This window comes from Chanos chanos, chromosome 8 (assembly GCF_902362185.1).
Source record: "Chanos chanos chromosome 8, fChaCha1.1, whole genome shotgun sequence".
Lineage (NCBI taxonomy): Eukaryota > Metazoa > Chordata > Actinopteri > Gonorynchiformes > Chanidae > Chanos > Chanos chanos.
In genome coordinates this window covers 9,137,620-9,157,259 of record NC_044502.1, presented here as the reverse complement: position 1 = coordinate 9,157,259, position 19,640 = coordinate 9,137,620, and the positions used below count along the sequence as shown (strand labels likewise).

The following is a 19,640-nucleotide window of genomic DNA, read 5'->3' as shown; positions in this document are numbered from 1 at the left end:
GAGGTCCAAATACAATGATGGGGCTCTACTATCCCTCCGTGTTGTCGGTGAGTGCTTGCCCTCCTTATTACACAGCACAGCTGGAGACATTTCGCCAATCGTTTGCGGCTGTGTTTTACAAGACGCACGAAGTTAAACCTGTAGTCAGAAGCTGACGTGTTGTTTTTTTAACAGACATCACATCCTTAAGAGTGAATCGAAATAATTACCAAGGCATTGACAGGGCATGTATACTGTGTGCAAGTCTTTTTAAATGCTCGCTGTGACAGCGGCCTCTCGGAGGTCTCATGCAGTGCACGATATAAAAAAAAAAAAAAAAAAAACAAGAAAGAAGAAAAAGTCATGTCTCCACAACATGAGCTGACTAAACTTATTATGTCTGTTCATTTTTCAACTGGGTTTTTTTTTTTTTCTTTTTCTTACTGTTGAAATAGAAACAGAAAATTGCTGAGCGGCTCAGTTTCTTTACGTACGCCCCAGGGCGATCTGTAAATGCTAGAAACACGCTCAGTGTGTTTGCCTCTTGAATGCAGCGTTTCCTCTGGTCTCTTTAAAGTGTTTGTTTTAAAGGTACCGTTCAGTTGTTATTTGGATTGTGAATGACCATTGAGCTGCTTTGCATCTGGGGCAGTAGTAGGGCCATGTTGACAAGCAGGCCAGGAGACTTAGGGAAAAAGAGAATGAGAGGAGAACAGAGGGGGTGGGGGTGGGACAGGGGGTTAGAATGGAGGAGAGGGGCACATGGTGTAGAAGAGGGAGGTAAAGACATGCTTTGTTGTGCTTACCCCCCCCCCTTCCTCTTTTCCTCAGCTGTCTTCATAACTCTCCCTTGTCCTTTTGACTGAAGGAGGCAGGTGCCAATGAACAGTTGTCACCCCTTACCCTTTCACTCTTCCTCCCTTGCTTTCTCCCTCTCTCTCTCACACACACACACACTTTTAACGCACACGCAGGTCTCCTTACCGTCGTGCATAGCACGTTCGTTTTGGGTCTTTTTTTCTTTCTTTCTTTTTCTTTTTAGCGTTTAGGGCGAGTCGGTGTGGTTCGCTCTCTTGTCTTTCTCTCTCGGTTGTACCTTGGAATCCTGCTCTCTTTACTGTTTTGACCTCTTTTCCCTCCTCCTCCCTCTGTTTCTCCCCCGGGCTCAAGCAGCTGTTATCTCAATGTTTTTCTTTAAAAGCAAAGGATAAGGGGGGGGGGGGGGGGGGGGGGATGGGAGGAAAGGAAAAAAAAAAGAGTAGGAGAATGGAAAATTGATTTTAAAGGTGACAGCCAACCAGCCCCCATTGCTGGGAAAACATATGAGATAGTGTCGTTTAAATATAGATAGCCAGCTTTGAATACACACACACGCATAAGATATGGTTTATAGGTTGTGAGTCATAACGTGATAAGTAGATGGTGATACAGATGGTCAGAATGTGTATGACTGTGGAGGCATTGTTACAATGCTGAGCTGGCCTTTCTGAAAGTGTAGAATTGTAGTTGATACTCAAAGGAAATTATAGTTCTACTGTGGAGCCTCTGACAGGTTATGCAACATGAACTCATTTTTTTTTCCTCAGTGCATTAAAGAGAGAGAGAGAGAAAGAGAGAGAGAGAGAGAGAGAGAGAGAGAGAGAGAGGGTTGTTGAAATATTTGTGGAGCCCCACCTAAGCATGTGCCCTGAGGTGAGGGAGGGAGGGACTCCTACCTGCCATGCAAGACACACACACACACACACACACAACTGGGAAAAAGAAGAAAGCAAAACGAGAAGCAGGGAAGAACTGTAACGAGGGTTTCATATGCTCATATTCAGCCCACCTAGGAAAGGTTTTGTATGAAATACATACATAGGCACACGCACACTCTGGTCATTTGATATGTTCTCATACACATGTGCAACCAGTTCACACAATACAACACCTTGCACACGTTGTCAGGTGGACAAACACATGTTAAAACTCAAACAGTCTAACTCTTCACACAAACATGCACACACACGCACACACACACACACACACACATTCTCACATTCACACTAAGTTAAACACAAACAGGTCACCTGGCCTCTCGCTGTCAGACTTATGTTGTGGTTAGCCTTTCAAATGTTGTGGTTGTGGTCATAGTCACATCTCTATACCAGTACAAACACACACTTCTGTTTGTTGTGATCACACCTGCCGATTACTTCAAATATTTGTCAGTACTTCCAGTTCAGGATAAATTTGCAGCTGATTCAGCATCTGATTTGACTTTAAAATATCCATATTTCAGAGCATTAGACAGAATGGCAGTAGCATTCTCTGTAAGACAGGTTCTGATTTGTCATGTCCCCTTTTTGAATCATTTCTTCACTTGTTTTTCTCTTCTTGTTCTCTCTGTCTCTCTTTTTTTTTCTGTCATACGCACTCTGATTATGTTCTAAACATAGGAAGCGTATCTTACATCATGGATTGTGGTCATTTAATGTGTTAACCTTCACTCACTCTCGCTCTCACTCTCACACACTCTCTCTCTCATTTATTTCAACGAGTAATGCTGGTTGGATTCCTATTAGTGACACTGGAGTCCAGACACATTGAGCATTTTAAAGGTCCCTATTAAACTGATTCATGGAGAATCTGACCCACCTCAGTGAAGTAGAAAATTACATGGTGTCTGAAATGGGTTTATCAGGATTAGCTGATGATGTCATAGGTAGCCTTGATTTTTCATTTGAGTGTTGGCTTGAAGTGTAGACCTTTTGACACATTTGTACTTTTGAGTTACGCCCTCAATAATGGTACGAGGGCTGAAATGTTAATGGGAAAAGAGCAGAGATAGAAAACTTTATTTTCATTTCTTACAGCACAGATGAAAGAGCTTTAACCACCAAGTCCTCATCACCAGAACAGGTTTCCCACAAAACACCGAGCCCCCCCTCCCTCCTCCCAGTCTGTTCATGACTGCCAGGCCTCTGTGGTATTACATTTGCAACTCATGGCACATGGTTTCTGGATTTGCAAGTTTTTGAGCTCTGATGACAAGATGAACGAAGCATTGCAGACTAACTTATATTCATTTCAACCTTTTCTTTTCCCACTCTGATGTCATTGTTACTTACATGATGAACGAAGCATTGCAGACTAACTTATATTCATTTCAACCTTTTCTTTTCCCACTATGATGTCATTGTTAGTTACATTTGTTTTCATTTAGCTTTTAATATCAGACTCACGTCTGAAGAAATAAACAGAGAAAAACCTTATTTAAACGTGTTGGGTCTCGCATTAGTGTAGGTCATGCAAACACCATGTTGGAAAGATGAGTTATAGAAGGCAGGACTGAATCTGTGCCACATTTAGAGCAGCTGTACCTCCCTTAAACAGGACAAACTAGTTCCCTGGTCATTGCCAGTGTATGCAAGGTGGGGTATACATCACCTTATTTCATTCACACAGTGTAAACATGCTTCTGTGTTTGTCTTTTTGGGTGGACATATCCATGCCTGTACCGTACGCTTTAATTTTTTAGTGAGGTAAAATTAATTGGTTTTCTCTACTGGACTCGCTTGCGTGTAGTGATTTATAGTGGCCCCCATCTAACTCTGTACATTCTGGAGGCTAGGAGAATATGATTGGTTAAGAACTGGATAGGAACAGAAACATCACCCTATAAGGAAGAAGGGCCGGGAGGTCAGAATAGAGTATTGACAAGGTTCTGACCAATAGCACTAAGGCAGGACGCGTGATTGACGGTGGAGGCGGGACGGATGCTGGAGGTCCCATCTGGATTTTACGATGCGTGAAAAAGGAGAAGAGAAGCATGAGGATCAGACACTCACACTGGACTGAGCACATAGAACTGTCCCTGTGAATAGCCCCTGTTTTGAGGAGGGGGGGGGGGGGGGGGGGAGTAATTATTATCATGCTAAATACATTTGTTCATCTTTCTCTAAAGTTATATCTTTCTCCCATCATATAAAGTGCTGAAATATGATACTGGCTTTATGTTTTAACTCTTTTAAGAGGTCAAGGCTTGTGTTTCAATTATTTGACATGTTCGCATATAGAAATAAATAATCTATACCTTAATCCTAAATATTTTATTTTAATTCGAGTGGCCGCTCTCCTGATATTGCAGAGCATGGTGAAACATTTAGCATCGGCCCTGTAAAGTGACTGCAAATGAGGAGAAACTGCGAATATTAAATGGCGGTCAAGCTAGCCAAACGCTACGCGGGGCGTCCCGTGACAGCAGAGCATCAGCCCCCGTGCTTTGAATGATATAGCCTCCCTAACCAGATACGAAGTGACCCGTAACTAAGGCAGCCAGTGCTTCAGAGCCTCGCGCTCTGCTGAACGCACGCTCTTACACAACCAGCGAACACGCACATACATGTGCCTTCACCCTAACTCTAACACGTGCAGGCTACTGTTTATCTCCAACACCGAACTTAATCTAAGGTTAAGTCATCTGTTTTCTCCTTGTATCTGTTTCGTGATTTTGAATCTTCTCCCTAAACTCTTTGTAGTAATCAAAATATACCTTGAAGAGCGCGCGTTTTCTCAATCAGTCCAAAAATAAAAACTAGAAAAAAAATCCAAGCTTCATGACGCTGTGATCAACAACTACACTCATTAAAAAATAATTTTTACAGCTACGTCGTTTTGGCTTAAAATAGCAAATCACATTTAACCGAAAGAAAACAGCTCATTTGTTGAGATGTTACTACTTCATGTAAATGCAGCTTGCTAGTCTGTGGAGCAGATTGGATTTAGCCTTGTCATAAGATAATGATGTGGTATTTTTGTATCCCACTCTCTGCCACGGAATAATTGATAGATAGCAGTGCTATTATTACCAGTGTCTGTTATTTCTTGTCTGTCTTTTTTCCCCCTCTATCTCTCCCTACCCCTCTCTCTCTCTCTCATTCTGTCACTTCTGCTCCTTCTCTCCCCCCTCCTCCTTCTCTTGTCTCCCTCCGTCCACATAATAATGCCATTTAGGGTAGTGGTGCCCGTTTGCCAATGGGCAGGAATGCACAGTTGATAGAGCAGGGCTGTCTTGCCCCCTTTCTGACTAAGCATGTTACTGGGAGAGTGCAGACAGGCAGAGAGATGGACAGTCAGCCAGTCTTCCTTATTACTCTGATGTGTACGAACAGCACGGTCATTTTAGATTGTGAAAGCGATTGAACGTTGGAGGTAACTGACGCAAAGGCCAGAGTGTTAATTGAAAAGCTGGGCTCTTTTTTTTTTTTTTTTTATCTCTGATAGCAGATCTATAATAGTCTCTCATTGACTTCATAGGAAACGTCACTGAGATAAGAGAAGAAATGAAGTTGCTTAAAGCAGCAATGTCATGTCAATGGAAGAGTGTGAATTGGTAGATCTGTCCTTATAGTCTTCAAGCGTGTTAATGGTGGTCTGTCCCTTTCCCTGTGGTTCAAACTGACCGTTTTAAGTGGTACTAATATACAGTAAGTCATTGGTTGTAACACAGAAGTAGTATGTAATTTAGCAAATTGAAGAGCGACAGTGTAGTTTTTAAGATGAGGTAAAGCTAATCTATTGATGTGGGCTGCCCTTTTCTATATATGGGGTGTGTGTGTGTGTGTGTGTCTTAGCAGAATGCCTTAGGAATGACAGAGATGTTCTCAGAACAAGAAAAAAAGTCAATATTCAAACTTAATGGGAGCTCATTTGCAGATGTTCTCCTGCTCCAGATGACTGTGATGGATGGAAACGCAGTCGTGAATCGATATATATATATATATACATATGTGTGTGTGTGTGTGTGTGTGTGTGTGTGTATATATATATATATATATATATATATATATATACACTATATAGAAGAGCATTGGTTATGATTGTGCTCATTCTCGCAGTGCCTCACTTAGTGTTTACAGAAAGACCGAGCCCTCTTTGTGTGTGTGTGTGCCGGTGTGTTTATTCATGTGTGCATGTATGCACACTGGAAAGTGTGTGGGTGTGTGTCTTGTGTGTAAGGGACGGTTTGTGTATTGTTGTAATGCCGCTACCATTCATCCAGCATTGTGTGCTCGAGTGTGTTCTAGCTCCGTACTTTCAATAATGCATGTGGCCGTAATGAATAGTTAATGACTGCCTGAAATCCTCTTGTCTCTATAGAGATATGGAGATAGAATGAGAGGGAGAGAAATGGACTATATCTGGCTTTTAGTGCTTTTCTCTGTGGGAAGTGTGTCTCCATTCTCACATTAAAGTTCAGCTTACCGGAACCTTCCCTGTTTTTCCTCTCTTTCCCTTAATCATCACATCAGGTTTTATTTTATAAAACGCTTCTACTTCTTCCTCTCTTCTCTCTTTCTCTCCCCTGCCCTCTCCATTCTGCTCTTTCTGGATTTTTTTTTTCTCCATACAGTCAGTTGCTTAGAAAAGGAGACCCTTTTTTTTTCCTGCTCTCTGTTTATTTTCTCCTCGCCTCACTCCCTTTTTCACCTTCTAGCTCGTCTCCCTCTTCCTCCTCTCCTCCTTCCTAAAACCTACGCCGTGGACGCGGGCCAGCTTGTCAATTAAGACCACTCTCTGGTTTCCCCCTCGCAGGGCACTCAGGATTCGATGGGGGGTCAGGAGGGGTTGGTCCCTCCTCCCTTTTCTGCCTTTCCTCCACCTCCCCCACCTCCCCCACAGAACGGCCTGGCTCTGGAGTACGGGGGTGGTATGTACCCTTCGGCCGGGCAGGGGCAAGCGGAAGCTGCAGCTGGTATCAGTAGCTCCACCACTACCCCCAACAGTCTGAACACGCAAGTGAGTGGCTTTCATTTTACCTTTAAACTGAGAACCGACCGGTTCATTATTATGTCAGTTCGTGTTAAGTTTTGATTGGTCCTTGTCATTGTAATCTTACAGTTATGAGTGAATAATTACATTTTGATTCCAGTGTTGAAGTAAATATCTCTCCCACTCTCACACATACACTTACCCCCCCCCCCCCTCTCTTTCTCAGCTATCAGACGGAACTCCTCAAACAGAGGGCCAGTGTGGTTCTGTGGGGGGCTCTGGACTCGGCGGTGGGGAAGACCCCACAGAAGGCAAAGGAACCCCGAAACGTCTCCATGTCTCCAACATCCCCTTCCGCTTCCGTGACCCTGACCTCCGGCAGATGTTCGGGGTAAGAATCTGGGAGATGCTCATTACACCCCAGTATCATCGTTCCGCAGTATTTCACTGGACCATATGCACACCATTCATGGATGAGAGAAAAAGATTGATGATGTTAGAGAATTGTTAATGCATTGGGAATGAATAGAAGAGAACGCGCTTTGTTTGGCAGCACTGCCACCTAGTGGTCAATAGTTTTAAATAATCATTGAATCAAATACTGTATGTAGAAGATACAGTGTTATGTAAGTATTTTCTGCAAATACAGTATTGGGTCCATCAAACATTGTCCAGGGAATACCACATTTATGGAAAGGAAAATATAGCATATATCAGTGTTCACTGCTGAAATGAAAACTGCTCAGTGAAATCCCCATCTCTCACTTCGTCTTGTAGGCAGTATTATTCAGGACCTCATACAATTTTTTTCTTTCATTTTTCCTGTTCTTTTCAGCAATTTGGAAAAATTCTGGACGTAGAGATCATTTTCAACGAGAGAGGCTCCAAGGTAAGGGATTTTCGTTTATGTATTTATTTTTGCAGTACTCGGCGTGCATTTGAAACTTCGTTTCGATACGGTTATGTAAAACTAATGTAGACACTGGGCAGCACATTTCATACATACGAACATGCAGGGTCAGGCTTTCAAGCTGAATTCTCACCCTTTCACTCCCACTCGCTGCTACAAACATCGCATGTAGACAAACTTGTTTGGTATATAAAATTTAACCAGTCTTTTATTTATTTATTTATTTATTTATTTTCTGTGCTCAATCTCTCGCCCACAACCACCACCACCATCTTTTTCTTACATTCTTTCTCTTTTTGTGTGTCACTCTCACACACACACACACACACACACACACACAGTCGTGGCCTCACAGGGAAAAGATAGGCTGTTCTCTGCAGTGCTTAGATAGATAGCTTACTGCAGGTTTTTTTTTTTAAACGACGCCCAGTAGCAGAGTGAATCGATGCAGAAGCTTAGCTCAGGGAGCTGTGTGTTGAATCTGCAGAATCCTGCTGAATGTCGGATTGCAGGCATAAAGCGCCTCACCGCTTTAAGGTTTTATCTCTCTCTCTAATTACACGAGAAATCAATCACAGCCCCACGAATAAACACGTAAAACAGCTGGGCTTGAAATCAACTGTATTACCGTCAATTCTACATCGTCCAATCTTAAGTGTCGTTTTTTTTAAAGACCAGCTCTACAGACTCTAGGTGTATATACGGGGGGGGGGGGGGGGGGGGGGGGGGGGGGGAAATGTACATGTAAGCAGAACACACACACACACACACACACACAAACAAAACTATTGGTTCTTTGTGTGTCACGTTGAATTTTCTGAGTCTGTGTTTTCTTGCCAGCCTGCTTCGCTTAGGCCCAGTCACCCCCACATCTCAATTGTCTCTCCGTGTTATCTCAGGGCTTCGGCTTCGTGACGTTTGAAAACAGCGCGGACGCCGAGAAAGCCAGAGAGAGACTCAACGGGACGATAGTGGAAGGCAGAAAGATCGAGGTAAGTCTCTTTTCTCTCTCTCTCTCTCTCTCTCTCTCTCTCTCTCTCTCCCCCTACCCCTGTTTTTTGCCCCCCCCCACCTCACTATCTCTCTTTCTCTATCTCCTGTGATGCCTCTGCATCCTCCCCCCCGCCCCCAGCCCTTTTGTTTTATCTGTGAGAATGAGCTCGTTGTATGGCTTCAGCTGGTCTGCTCTGCTCTGTCCTGACGTCGGTGGTTCAGACGATAGCATTTTTTGTGCGCGCGTGTGCTTGCGAGTGTGTGCGGGACGCCGTCGTAGCTCTAGTTACCTGTCTTGTGCTTGCATTGATGTTCATAGCGGCTGAATGTAAACGATCAATCCTCGCGTTAGCCTGGATAAAAAAATAAAAATTAAAAAAAAAAGCTGAAACTGGGGAAAAAAAAAAACCTGTATGTTTCATCCTATTCCTTCAGGTGTCTGTGTTTTATGCCAAAAGATTTTCTTTTTTTTTTTTGTTTTTCAGTTTGGTTTGAACTTGGATAAGAAATCCTCTGTCCCCTCTTTGACTCCTCAGCATGGGTTTAATGCGTATGAATATTTACTTCCAATAAAACACAGACAGCCATTGTTGGTATACCCTGATAGGAGTTTTGCATTCTAATTTGAGTCGGTGAATCATACCACGAAACAGAGGGACTTTCCAGTGGGCAACTCTGTCCTCCTCTTTCTCCCTTGTCTTCTCTTCATCTCCCGCGTGGGGCCGTAAGCATGTAGCTTCTGCTGTTCTTTTGCCTGCCCTTCAGCGAATGAGCCCATCCTGTCTGATCTCTGGCTTTTTTCCTGTCATCTGTGGCGTGTCTTTGGCCCTCTCTGTGGAGCGCATACATTTTATGGGTGTTGAATCATGCTACATGTCAAGTGCTCTTTTGAAATAACGGAAAGACCCTGAGAGTTCTGTGGTTTGGTTTGTTTTGGTTTACTTTTTTTTGTTTTTGTTTTTTTTTCCCGTACTGAAAGTTCTCAGAGTTTGAGCAAATCATGCATGGAGTGTTACCAGAGTGGTGATGCGTGATGTGTGTGTGTGTGTGTGTGTGGGGAGGAAATGACCTTTTGAAACTAAGTGTTTCACTCATTTGGCATTTGGTACTGTAAATGAACTCAGTTCCGCAGTGTTTGTGTGTTAGTGAGAAACAAGTGACTGAACATCGCCGTGGTCCTGCATGGTGCTTGTGGAAACGTCCAACTGTCCCAGTGTCTTTGCTGTGCCTTAACATCATCAATGGTTTGATCTTGCATGGGAAATCAAATTCTTTTTTTTTTTTTTTCCTTTTTGCACAATTTTTTTTTTTTCCATCACTGTAGTTTTTTGAGACGTTGCTTATTCTACGTCTTGTTTGCATGGCTTTGGGGGAAAAAAAATGAACACATTTAATGTAAGTATCATAATGATCTTAGATACATAATTATCACCAGACCTGAGAGCTTCTACTTATGATTAACAGAACAAACTCATCTCATCAGATCAGACAACATTATCGTTCAAAGGTTACATTCATGTCACACCTGCTTTTGAAAGCTTGGATTTCTTTTCTGCTTTTTGGGGTCAAAACATGACTTTATATATTTGCAGTGAGGTACCATAGGTTTACAGGTTTACTTAGAATTCGAAGCATATGGTAAACATGAACCTGTGTCAGGTCTGTCAACATTCCATCAATTCATGCAAAAAATGAACTTGTTAAAAAGTTCATATTGGCATTTGTGTGCGTTTGTGTGTGTGTGTGTGTGTGTGTGTGTGTTGAGTGTTGCTGTGTGTCTGAATGTGTTGCTTTTTGGAGCTTGAGAGAGAGAGAGAGAAAGAGAGAGGGAGGACAGAAAGAAAGAGACAGGGCAAGGAACAGGGCTAGAGCGATATGTTCACTCTCAAATTCTCATCCCTCACTTTTGTATTCATTCCCCGTCTATCTGTTATCTGTTCCTCCTCATCTTTCTTTCTGTCCTTTTCTCACAGCATTCTCTCTCTTTCTCTTTCTCTTTCTCTCTCTCTCTCTCTCTCTCTCTCTCTCTCTCCCTCTCTCCTGCTCTCTGTGCACTCTCTCTTACTTTTCTGTCCTCTTTTTTTTCCCCCTTTCGTTTGTACACCACTTCCTGTCTTTTCATGTATGACATTTCTGTCTATATTTAAATTTTTTTGTCATTCCCAAGAACTTGCCTTTAATGGGGGGGGGGGATTCAAAGTCCATTTCGGTGGCTTTCTGCTGGAGTATTTGACTGTCTTTAAGTCAAGACAGTAATGGCTGACTTCCTAATAGTCCACTGGTTTAGGTTTCACTATTTAGAGTGAGATGGGATTGATCTGTAGATTGTAATTGTACGATTATAGCTGCCGGTAATGGATCATGTGACTGAGTCTATTTCTCTGTAATCTCATGTTCTCGGCATCTATGTTTCCAAAGAGTTTTCACTGTTAACTTTAAACTTCCCCTTTCATTTGTGTTCCGTGCACTCTTGACATGTTCCTTTAATTCATTTGAATTTTGTCTGTTTAAATGGGGCTGAGTTCTCTCATCATGTGTCACATAATTTTTTTTTTTATTTTATTTTTTGGTCATTTCTTCGTTCATTTTTTTTTCTCTATATATTATTTTTCTGTTTCCCTGATGACTTTTGTGTGTTGTTGTTGTCAGTCTCTACGGTAACCACTCGCGTGTCTTCACGCCGTATCCTGGGTCATGGTAAGTTGTGTATGTTCGGCCTCATCCTTGAATCACCTTCCAATCCCTGCTCCGCTAAACAACTTACAGGAGCACTCTCTTAGCTATAGCATTACCTCTACTAAAGAACTATGTCTGTGCTCTGTTTTGCATGTGTCGTAACACAGCTATATTCATTTTTGAGGGAGCAGCGGGTTATGTGGCATATATTTTGAAAGCAAAAGAGAACACACTGAAAAACGGTTATTGTCCTGTTTTAGCCCTCGTTCAGAATGGTCCATATGCAACAAGCAGCTGCTTCCCTGTTACCATCAAGTCTTCTCCTTGGCCTATCCCCAAATGAATAGGAAGTGTTACATTAAAATTATGCTGGGTGTAGACAAGAGGAAAGTAGACTACATTCAGGGTTTTTTTTTTTTAACCTTTTATCACAAACATACTATTGTCTCGTACACGAATTAGGCAAAGGAATTTTGTAATTGATAGTTATTTTGTGTGGGAATACGAGATGAAAGACTTGAAGATCATCCAGCGTATGAGCTGGTGGTTTCCGTTAGTTCCTGTGATCCTGCTGTGATGTACTCTTTCACTCCTGCTGAGAGAGTTAGGAGGAAAAAAGAAAAACGCTCTTTATTAAATTAGCCTCATAAGTCTCATGCTTAGCCCCCCCCCCTCCCCCCAGCCCCCCACCAAAGACCACAGGGGACTGACAGAAATGATATCTCTCCTCCCACCCGCCCACCCCCTCTCTCTCTTTTTTCCTTCTCTCCTTCCATTATCATTTACACATCATCACTCTCTACCCCCGTACTGACACCAGTGACAAGACTCTGCCTCTACGCCCACCCCCACCTCAACCCCCCCCCCCCACCCCCACCTCCCCGTCCATCCATCCGTCCTGTCGTTCGTCCTAATGAGCCTAAGCCGTCATTAGATTTCTCCTCCGTGTGCTTCAGGGCCCTATTTAAAACCATTTTTACCAGCCAACCGGCCCAGCGCTTTTGTCACAGACACCAGCGAAAGCTTGTCAAGATGATGACCGCTGTGTAGGCAATGAGTAAATGCACGCGCCACCCCCCCACACACACACACACACACCACCACCACCCTCCTCCTCCCAACACATCAGCGCCCACGCACGTGATTTTTGAATGCCATTAAAACCCCCTCACCCCTCAGGAGATGTGATTACTGTAATATTCATCTGGGGCTTTTATTTTTCTTTCTTTTTTTTTTCTTTTTTTTTTGTGGCCAAACTCTGGGGTTTGTTACTCCCTCAATTATATCATTTCCTTTTCTTTTTGGATGGTGTTGGTGTGACACTTTTGGTTTTTTCTTTTTTTTCTTTTTTCTTTTTTTTTTTGTCGTTGTTGCTGTTTCTTTTTTTTTCCTTTTTTTTTTTTCTTCTGCATTTTGGTCGTAAGAGTGTGACAGCACAGTGTTGACGCCTGGCAGTGTTTTGGCGTTCATGATTTGATTTGTTGTGATATGTGACATATGCATCTTCACTCTCTCTCTCTCTTTCTCTCGCTCTCTCTCTCTCGTTCTCTCTCTCTCGCTGTCTCTCTCCCTCTAGCTTATCTTTCCCTTTCCTTTCATCACTTTCGTGCTCCCTCTGTTCTCACGAGGTCTGTTATGAAAACTGATCACTGGCTTTTCTTTCCTTTGACACACTTTGGTATTTGTCTTTGTTCATGAAAAAATCTGGTTTGTCTCCGTTTGTTGTTGCTTATGGGGGTGGATGGTTCATGCCGTTCTTTCTCTTTCACTCTCTCTCTCTCTCTCTTGCTCTCTTGCTCTCACTCTCTCTCTCTCTCTTGCTCTCTTGCTCTCTCTCTCTCTCTCTCTCTCTCTCTCTCCTGCATCAACCCTCCTCCCCATTCCTCTATCTCTGTATGATGTGTGTGACTGGGAGATGGGTTACAAAGTGTTTTGATTGGTCCATATTCTGCATCCAGTGCTTGCTGATTGGCTGTTTATTGCTCATACCCGGTCATGTGATGCATTCTGACTTAGCTGTGTGTGATTGCGGAATGCTCTGCACCACTGAAATATCTTCATCATTGCTAAACAGACGTTTGTCGCTGCCCCTCTCTCTCTCTCTCTCTCTCTCTGTCTTTCTCCCATTTTAAGCAGCGGAATGCATAGTTTTCTTTGCTTGGACATGCAAAGTTAATGAATTGTTTTTATTCTAGATGGGTTTTTCTTTAATAGTGTTTGACTTGTCAATGAGATTACGTGAGAAGTTTAAAATTTCGGGCTGCTTTTTTTAACCTTGCAGACAAATATAATCTTAAATGTCATGGTTAATCAGTAATTTCCCCCTTGAAAATGATCCATAATTTAATACTAAATTATTAATTGATGTTAAATGTAATGAAATAATCGTAATGACCTTCTTACAATACATAATGATTAATATTCCTGGCTCTCCTTGTTTTGTCATTTTTAAAATAATTCTACGATTAAATCTTCTTTGCTTACTTAAACGATGTGTTTCTGAAATGTAACCAGGCAGGTAAAACGCTTAGTTAACTCTGATTTGATTTAGACTCTCTCATTTATTCAGATCGTATTTAGCTGTTTGTTTCTCCCTGCTGTTTGTGTGTGGCTTTTTTTTTTGTTTGGCTTGGCTGCGATGTGTATTGAATTAACGTTTCTCCCGTGTTCAGGTGAACAATGCCACAGCCAGGGTCATGACTAACAAAAAGCTGGTTAGCCCTTACGCTAACGGCGAAGGACTCACTGCTCTGCCTTACGGTAAGTCTCCCTCATGTCTAATCACCGAGTTCTTCCGCGATAAACTACGGCCAGTCTCTCTGCTCTTTTTCGTTGTGCTATGTCCTTCAGTGAACTAGCCCGTTTTCTGAAATCCTCTATCTCTTTTTTTTTGTGTGTGTGTGTGTGTGTGTGTGGTGTGTGTGTGTGTGTGTGTGTTTTTCCCCCCAAAGCTGGGTGGAAGCTGAGTCCAATGGTAGGGGCCATGTATGGACCAGAGCTCTACGCAGGTGAGACACTGGGTATGTTTCCAATTCTACTCTTCACCTTCCCCCGTGACTCTCCACTGCCACACTAGTGCAGGTCACACACGTCAGTGTGGCGTTAGCGACCACATGACCCATTGACATACAGCTTCAGGACTGCGTCAAAGAATTTGAGTAAAACTGTTTTTGAGAGGTCAGGTTTTAGAAAGGGTTTTAGACGAGGTGTCAGAAGGAAAACCACCCGGAGAGATTTGAGAAATTCTGGTACTGATTTGTCTAACAGTCAGGTGACCCCTTAAATATAGAGACACATAATATCAAGAACAGAATGTGTGAAATATTATGCAATGTTTTCACCAGAAATATTGAGGTAAGTTGTCAGTGTGATTTCCACTGCTGTGGTAGTCTGCACTGGAATTGCTGTAGTTGTTTCTTTCCTCAGAAACAGACAGCTAAAAAGAAACAGTAGAATGAGAGCTGGGGTTACACCTGTTTTAATTCCTCTGTCTCTCTCACTCTCTCTCTCTCTCTCTCTGTCTCTGTCTCTCTCTGTGTCTGTCTCTGTCTCTCTCTCTCTCTCTCTCTCTCTCTCTCTCTCTCTGTGTCTGTCTCTCTGTCTGTCTCTCTGTCTCTGTCTCTATCTCTGTCTCTCTCTCTCTCTCTCTCTCTCTCTCTCTGTGTCTCTCTCTGTGTCTGTCTCTGTCTCTCTCTCTCTCTCTCTCTCTCTGTGTCTGTCTCTGTCTCTCTCTCTCTGTGTCTGTCTCTGTCTCTCTCTCTCTCTCTCTCTCTCTCTCTCTCTCTGTGTCTGTCTCTGTATCTCTCTCTCTGTGTCTGTCTCTGTGTCTGTCTCTCTCTCTCTCTCTGTCTATCTGTCAGTGCCTGGTTTCCCGTACCCGACGGCAGCGGCAGCAGCAGCGGCAGCCTCCACTGCTGCCACGTTCAGAGGAGCCCATCTGAGAGGGCGGGGCCGTCCTGTATACAGTACCGTACGGGCTGCTGTACCACAGCCTGCCATACCAGCCTACCCTGGGTAATAAGACACACACACACACACACATATATATATAATACAGCCTGCCATACCAGCCTACCCTGGGTAATAAGACACACACACACACACACACACACACACACACACACACATATATATATATATATATATATATATATATATATAATACAGCCTGCCATACCAGCCTACCCTGGGTAATAAGACACACACACACACACACACAGTTTACTCTCATGTAGTGCAAAGGTTCAGAATGTGCATATACTGTACCTAAAGACTCAATAATGGACAAAATGGTGTCAGTAACAAACAGACATATACATACACTCGCATCACATAAACAGGACAAGGCACAAACCACTCACACAGTGTACCAAACATAACCTCTACATTCCAGTCTATCTGCCTTGATAGTACTGAATCGCATGTTGTTGCACGTTGAAGTTTAAATAATGATTGATATGTTAAAATGCCATTTACATTTACTGATGTATAATTATGTACCTCTGTACGATATAGTTAAAACTGTTTTTTCTCTCAAAGCACTGAGAGTGTTGAGAACAAATTTGAATGAATATACTTTCAGTGGCTATTTTGGCACTGGGTATAATGTGAAAAAATTGATTATAAATGTAAATTTTGTGAATATGTGAACGTAACGCTGATTACATGTGCGTGTCAGATAAATGGAGGTGGCATTTTAAATGCTGTTTGCTGCACGTGTGTGCTAACCTCTTATTCCTTTTTTTTTTGTTTTTCCATCTTTCTTTCACACCTGTCCTCTTCCGACCATCATCTCGACCTGCTTCCCTCCCCCCCAAAAAAAACACCCACTGGATGGCGCTCTTTCCTTACTTTTATTTTACAAATGATCACTCTTTCTATCGCTCTTTCCTCTGTCCTCATCTCCTTTGGTCCTCTCTCTCTCTCCTTTTTTTTATTCCGTTTTTTTGTTTGTTTGTTTTGTTTGTTTGTTTGTTTTCTCTCAGTGTGGTGTATCAGGACGGCTTTTATGGAGCAGCAGACCTTTATGTGAGTATCAACCCTCTTCTCTTTCCTTTGTTTTCTTCACCCTCTTTCTTTTCTTTTCTTTCACTCTGAGTGATTTTGAGTGTAAGAGTGTGTTTGTATGCGTGCGTGTGTGTGTGTGTGTGAGCAAATCAACAACATAGAGCCATTTATTTGTGACCTCTGCTTTAAAGTAACAGAAACTTTTATCAGTTTCGTTATTTTTATCTTTTTTTTTTTTTTTAACGAATAACCCTTTCGGACTGCCAGCTCTTTAACTCCGTCATGTTGGATGTATCTGTGCAGTTGACTTAAAATAAATTTCTTCTTAACTTCCTGCTTTTCGTAAAATTGACTGTTTCTCAATGCCTAATTATATTAGATTCCACTGCTGAACACTACTTTTGCAGTAACAAGTGAATGTGTGACAGATTTACATTAGCTGGTATATATTCTAACTAATTCAGTTTGTCATATGCTTGAAAAAAGACTCGATGTCTGTGAGTAGATGGCTCAATGTGTAGCGTGAAAAAACTCGAGTGTCTCTGTTTTTACGTTTCTGCGTGTGCGTGCAAGTGTGTGTGTGTGCGCGTGTGTGTGTTTGTCCAGGTTGACGATAGCTTTTTCTGTTCTCTCTGTAGAATAGTGTTTCAGGATTCTATCGTTAGTGGCAGATTGCCTCAGGTAGGGTTCTTCTGAGAGACAGAGTGCATCATTCCCTCTGATGGGCTTTTTTTTTTTGGTTGTTGTTTTATTACTTTTTTTTTTTTTCATTTTTAATCTTGACCGTTTGAGATTGTGATGCTGTTTCTGTTTCCCTACTAACTCACTGCAGTCTCACATGGGCGGAGGTGTGGAAGGGGGAGAAGATCATTACGATCATTCAAATCAAGACATTCTAGAACGTTCTAGATGGTCGTGTTGACATTTTTTTGACCTCGACATTTTGAAGTACTCGCACTTGAGTTTGTTGGCTATTTGATTTACTTTTTAATTATATTTTAGATAAAATAACTTTTGAATGTCATGAAACGTATCACTTTAAAGTGACATTACCAGTCACTATCTTTCAGGGCATTTTAGTTTGAGCAGCATTTTGTACTGAAATTCAAATACACTGATGTTACGTTTCGGTAGAGCACTAAAGACTTTAAGTTTCTGACTCCTAGTTTCAAAAGGACTCTGGCCTGAGAGACCACAGAGCCAAATATGAGGATGGCTTTCTGACCCCTTACCAGAATCTCCCTGTATTTGTTTCACTTGTGGCATGCTAACTGAATCAGTGTTGGCATGCAGGCTCACTTAATTCCCCCAGACTCCTAGGCTACTGCTCCTCTCCTGGCTTTCTCTCTCTCTCTCTCTCTCTCTCTCTCTCTCTCTCTCTCTCTCACACACACACTCACACACACACACACACACACACACACACACACACATACACACACACATACACACACACACATTCGCACACTCTCTTTCTATCTTCACCACTTTTAAACACTTCCACATTTTTCCAACAACTTTATTTAAAAAAAGTTAACCCAGTTATTTTCCTGTTTCACTCCAACATATACTTCTCTTTTCCCATTTTAGTCTCTCTCTCTTTCTCTCGCTCTCTCTCTCTCTCTTTCCCCCTCCTCCCTGAAGGTGTGTGAAGGAATGTTGGGAACTGTATCAGACTGGTCATAGGGCAGAATGCAGTGGAGTGACCGGCAGAAATTGCTTGTTTGTTTGTTTGTTTTTTTCCTTTTTTTTTTTTGAGTTTGGGGTGCATGCTGAAAGTCTGTATGTCTGTCAGTGTCTGACTGTGGTCATGTGAGTGTGAATGTTTCCTTTAATCTCACTGTCTGTCTGTGTGTCTGTCAGTAAGCCAGTGCGTGCGTGCGTGCGTGTGTGTGTGTGTGCGTGCGTGTTTGAGCATATGTGCGTATACGCTTGTCTTTCTTGTCTCTAAACGGCACCTGTAATTGACTTGCTCACTACTTTGTTTTGTGTATCTGTGCATTCGGGCTGAGGGAGTGGCACTAAATCTATGCACATGTTTTATATACATATATATTTATATATATATATATTTATATATATTTATTTATATTAATCCCTGTTTGTGTCTCCCAATGGGACAAACTCAAAATCCTAAGTATTGGGATGATATTTGGCAATGCTGCAGTACATTTCAATAGCACGGTGTGGTTTGCAATTGTGGATGACACACTCAGTGAAATGACTCTTCATTCTGACGATGTGGTTCGCATTAGACGCCGCATTACTGCCAGTGTGCTTGTTTCAATTCTCAGTATCCTCTGTGAAATCCGTCTTTTAATCTTAAAGTCATTTATGGTTTTGCTCTGTTTGTTGAGGCCGTTTGTTTGTTCATGTGAATTCTAATCACCATGCGTCTCTTTCTCTACCCCTGTCTGTTTCTTTCCATCCCTCCCTCTCTCTCTCTCTCTCGCTCTCTGTCTCTCTCTCTCTCTCTCTCTGTTGTCGTGGTTTGCGTCTGTAGGGCGGTTATGCAGCGTATCGCTACGCCCAGCCGACGGCGGTAGCGAGTCCCACGGCGGCGGCGGCAGCAGCAGCCGCGGCAGCCTACAGTGACAGGTCAGACAGCTCTGCTTTCCGTCTCCCCTCACGGATGCCAACCCTTTTTTTTTCCCCTTTTACCTCCATTAAGTTCAACGCTCTGAACACGCTTGACAGCAGCTTTTCCACTTTTAGACACTTTTTTTTTTTTTGTAACTGTTTTTTTTTCCCCCTGCTGTTTGACTAAGCGACTAAGCATGAAGAAAAATTTTTTTTTTTTTTTTTGCTCTTGATGGTCCTTACGGTCTTGCTGTCATTCCTGTCTTAACGGTGTGTGCTCTCTCTCTCTCTCTCTCCCTCTCTGTTCTCCAGCTATGGTCGAGTGTACACAGCAGACCCATACCATGCTGCAGCATTAACCCCAGCTGCAGCAGCTGCCTATGGAGTGGGAGCTATGGTAAGATTCCCCCCCCTCCCCTCTCTCTCTCCCCCAGTCTCAGGGAGCAGTTTTATTAAGATACAATTCTATAAACTATACATATAAATGCATGTGTGTGTGTGTGTGTCTGTGTGTGTATGTGAAGGAGAGAGAGAGAGAGAGCTTTCGAGTGTCTGCACGTATCTGGTATCGAGCTGTTCTTGCCCGCCAGTCCAGTAACAGATTTAATTTGAATTTGTTTCAACAAATATTAGAACAGTAAAAAGACAAGGTCAGAAACCTATAACTAATAGAATATTTCTCCGCATTCTCCCGCAGGCTACCATCTACAGGGGAGGCTACAGCAGGTTTTCCCCTTACTAA

At 42.5% G+C, this 19,640-nt stretch overlaps 1 protein-coding gene across 1 annotated transcript in view; it reads left to right on the top strand.

Annotated features, from left to right (window-relative positions):
* rbfox2 (RNA binding fox-1 homolog 2) overlaps nt 1-19,640 on the top strand; it is a 28,145-nt gene extending 8,505 nt beyond the window's left edge. Inside the window, exons 3-14 of the mRNA XM_030782572.1 lie at nt 6,556-6,759; nt 6,959-7,123; nt 7,568-7,621; nt 8,542-8,634; nt 10,803-10,825; nt 13,980-14,071; nt 14,263-14,319; nt 15,172-15,325; nt 16,297-16,339; nt 18,822-18,916; nt 19,211-19,295; nt 19,596-19,640. Coding sequence (XP_030638432.1) covers nt 6,556-6,759; nt 6,959-7,123; nt 7,568-7,621; nt 8,542-8,634; nt 10,803-10,825; nt 13,980-14,071; nt 14,263-14,319; nt 15,172-15,325; nt 16,297-16,339; nt 18,822-18,916; nt 19,211-19,295; nt 19,596-19,640 — 1,110 coding nt within the window. The remainder of the gene's footprint in view (nt 1-6,555; nt 6,760-6,958; nt 7,124-7,567; nt 7,622-8,541; nt 8,635-10,802; nt 10,826-13,979; nt 14,072-14,262; nt 14,320-15,171; nt 15,326-16,296; nt 16,340-18,821; nt 18,917-19,210; nt 19,296-19,595) is intronic.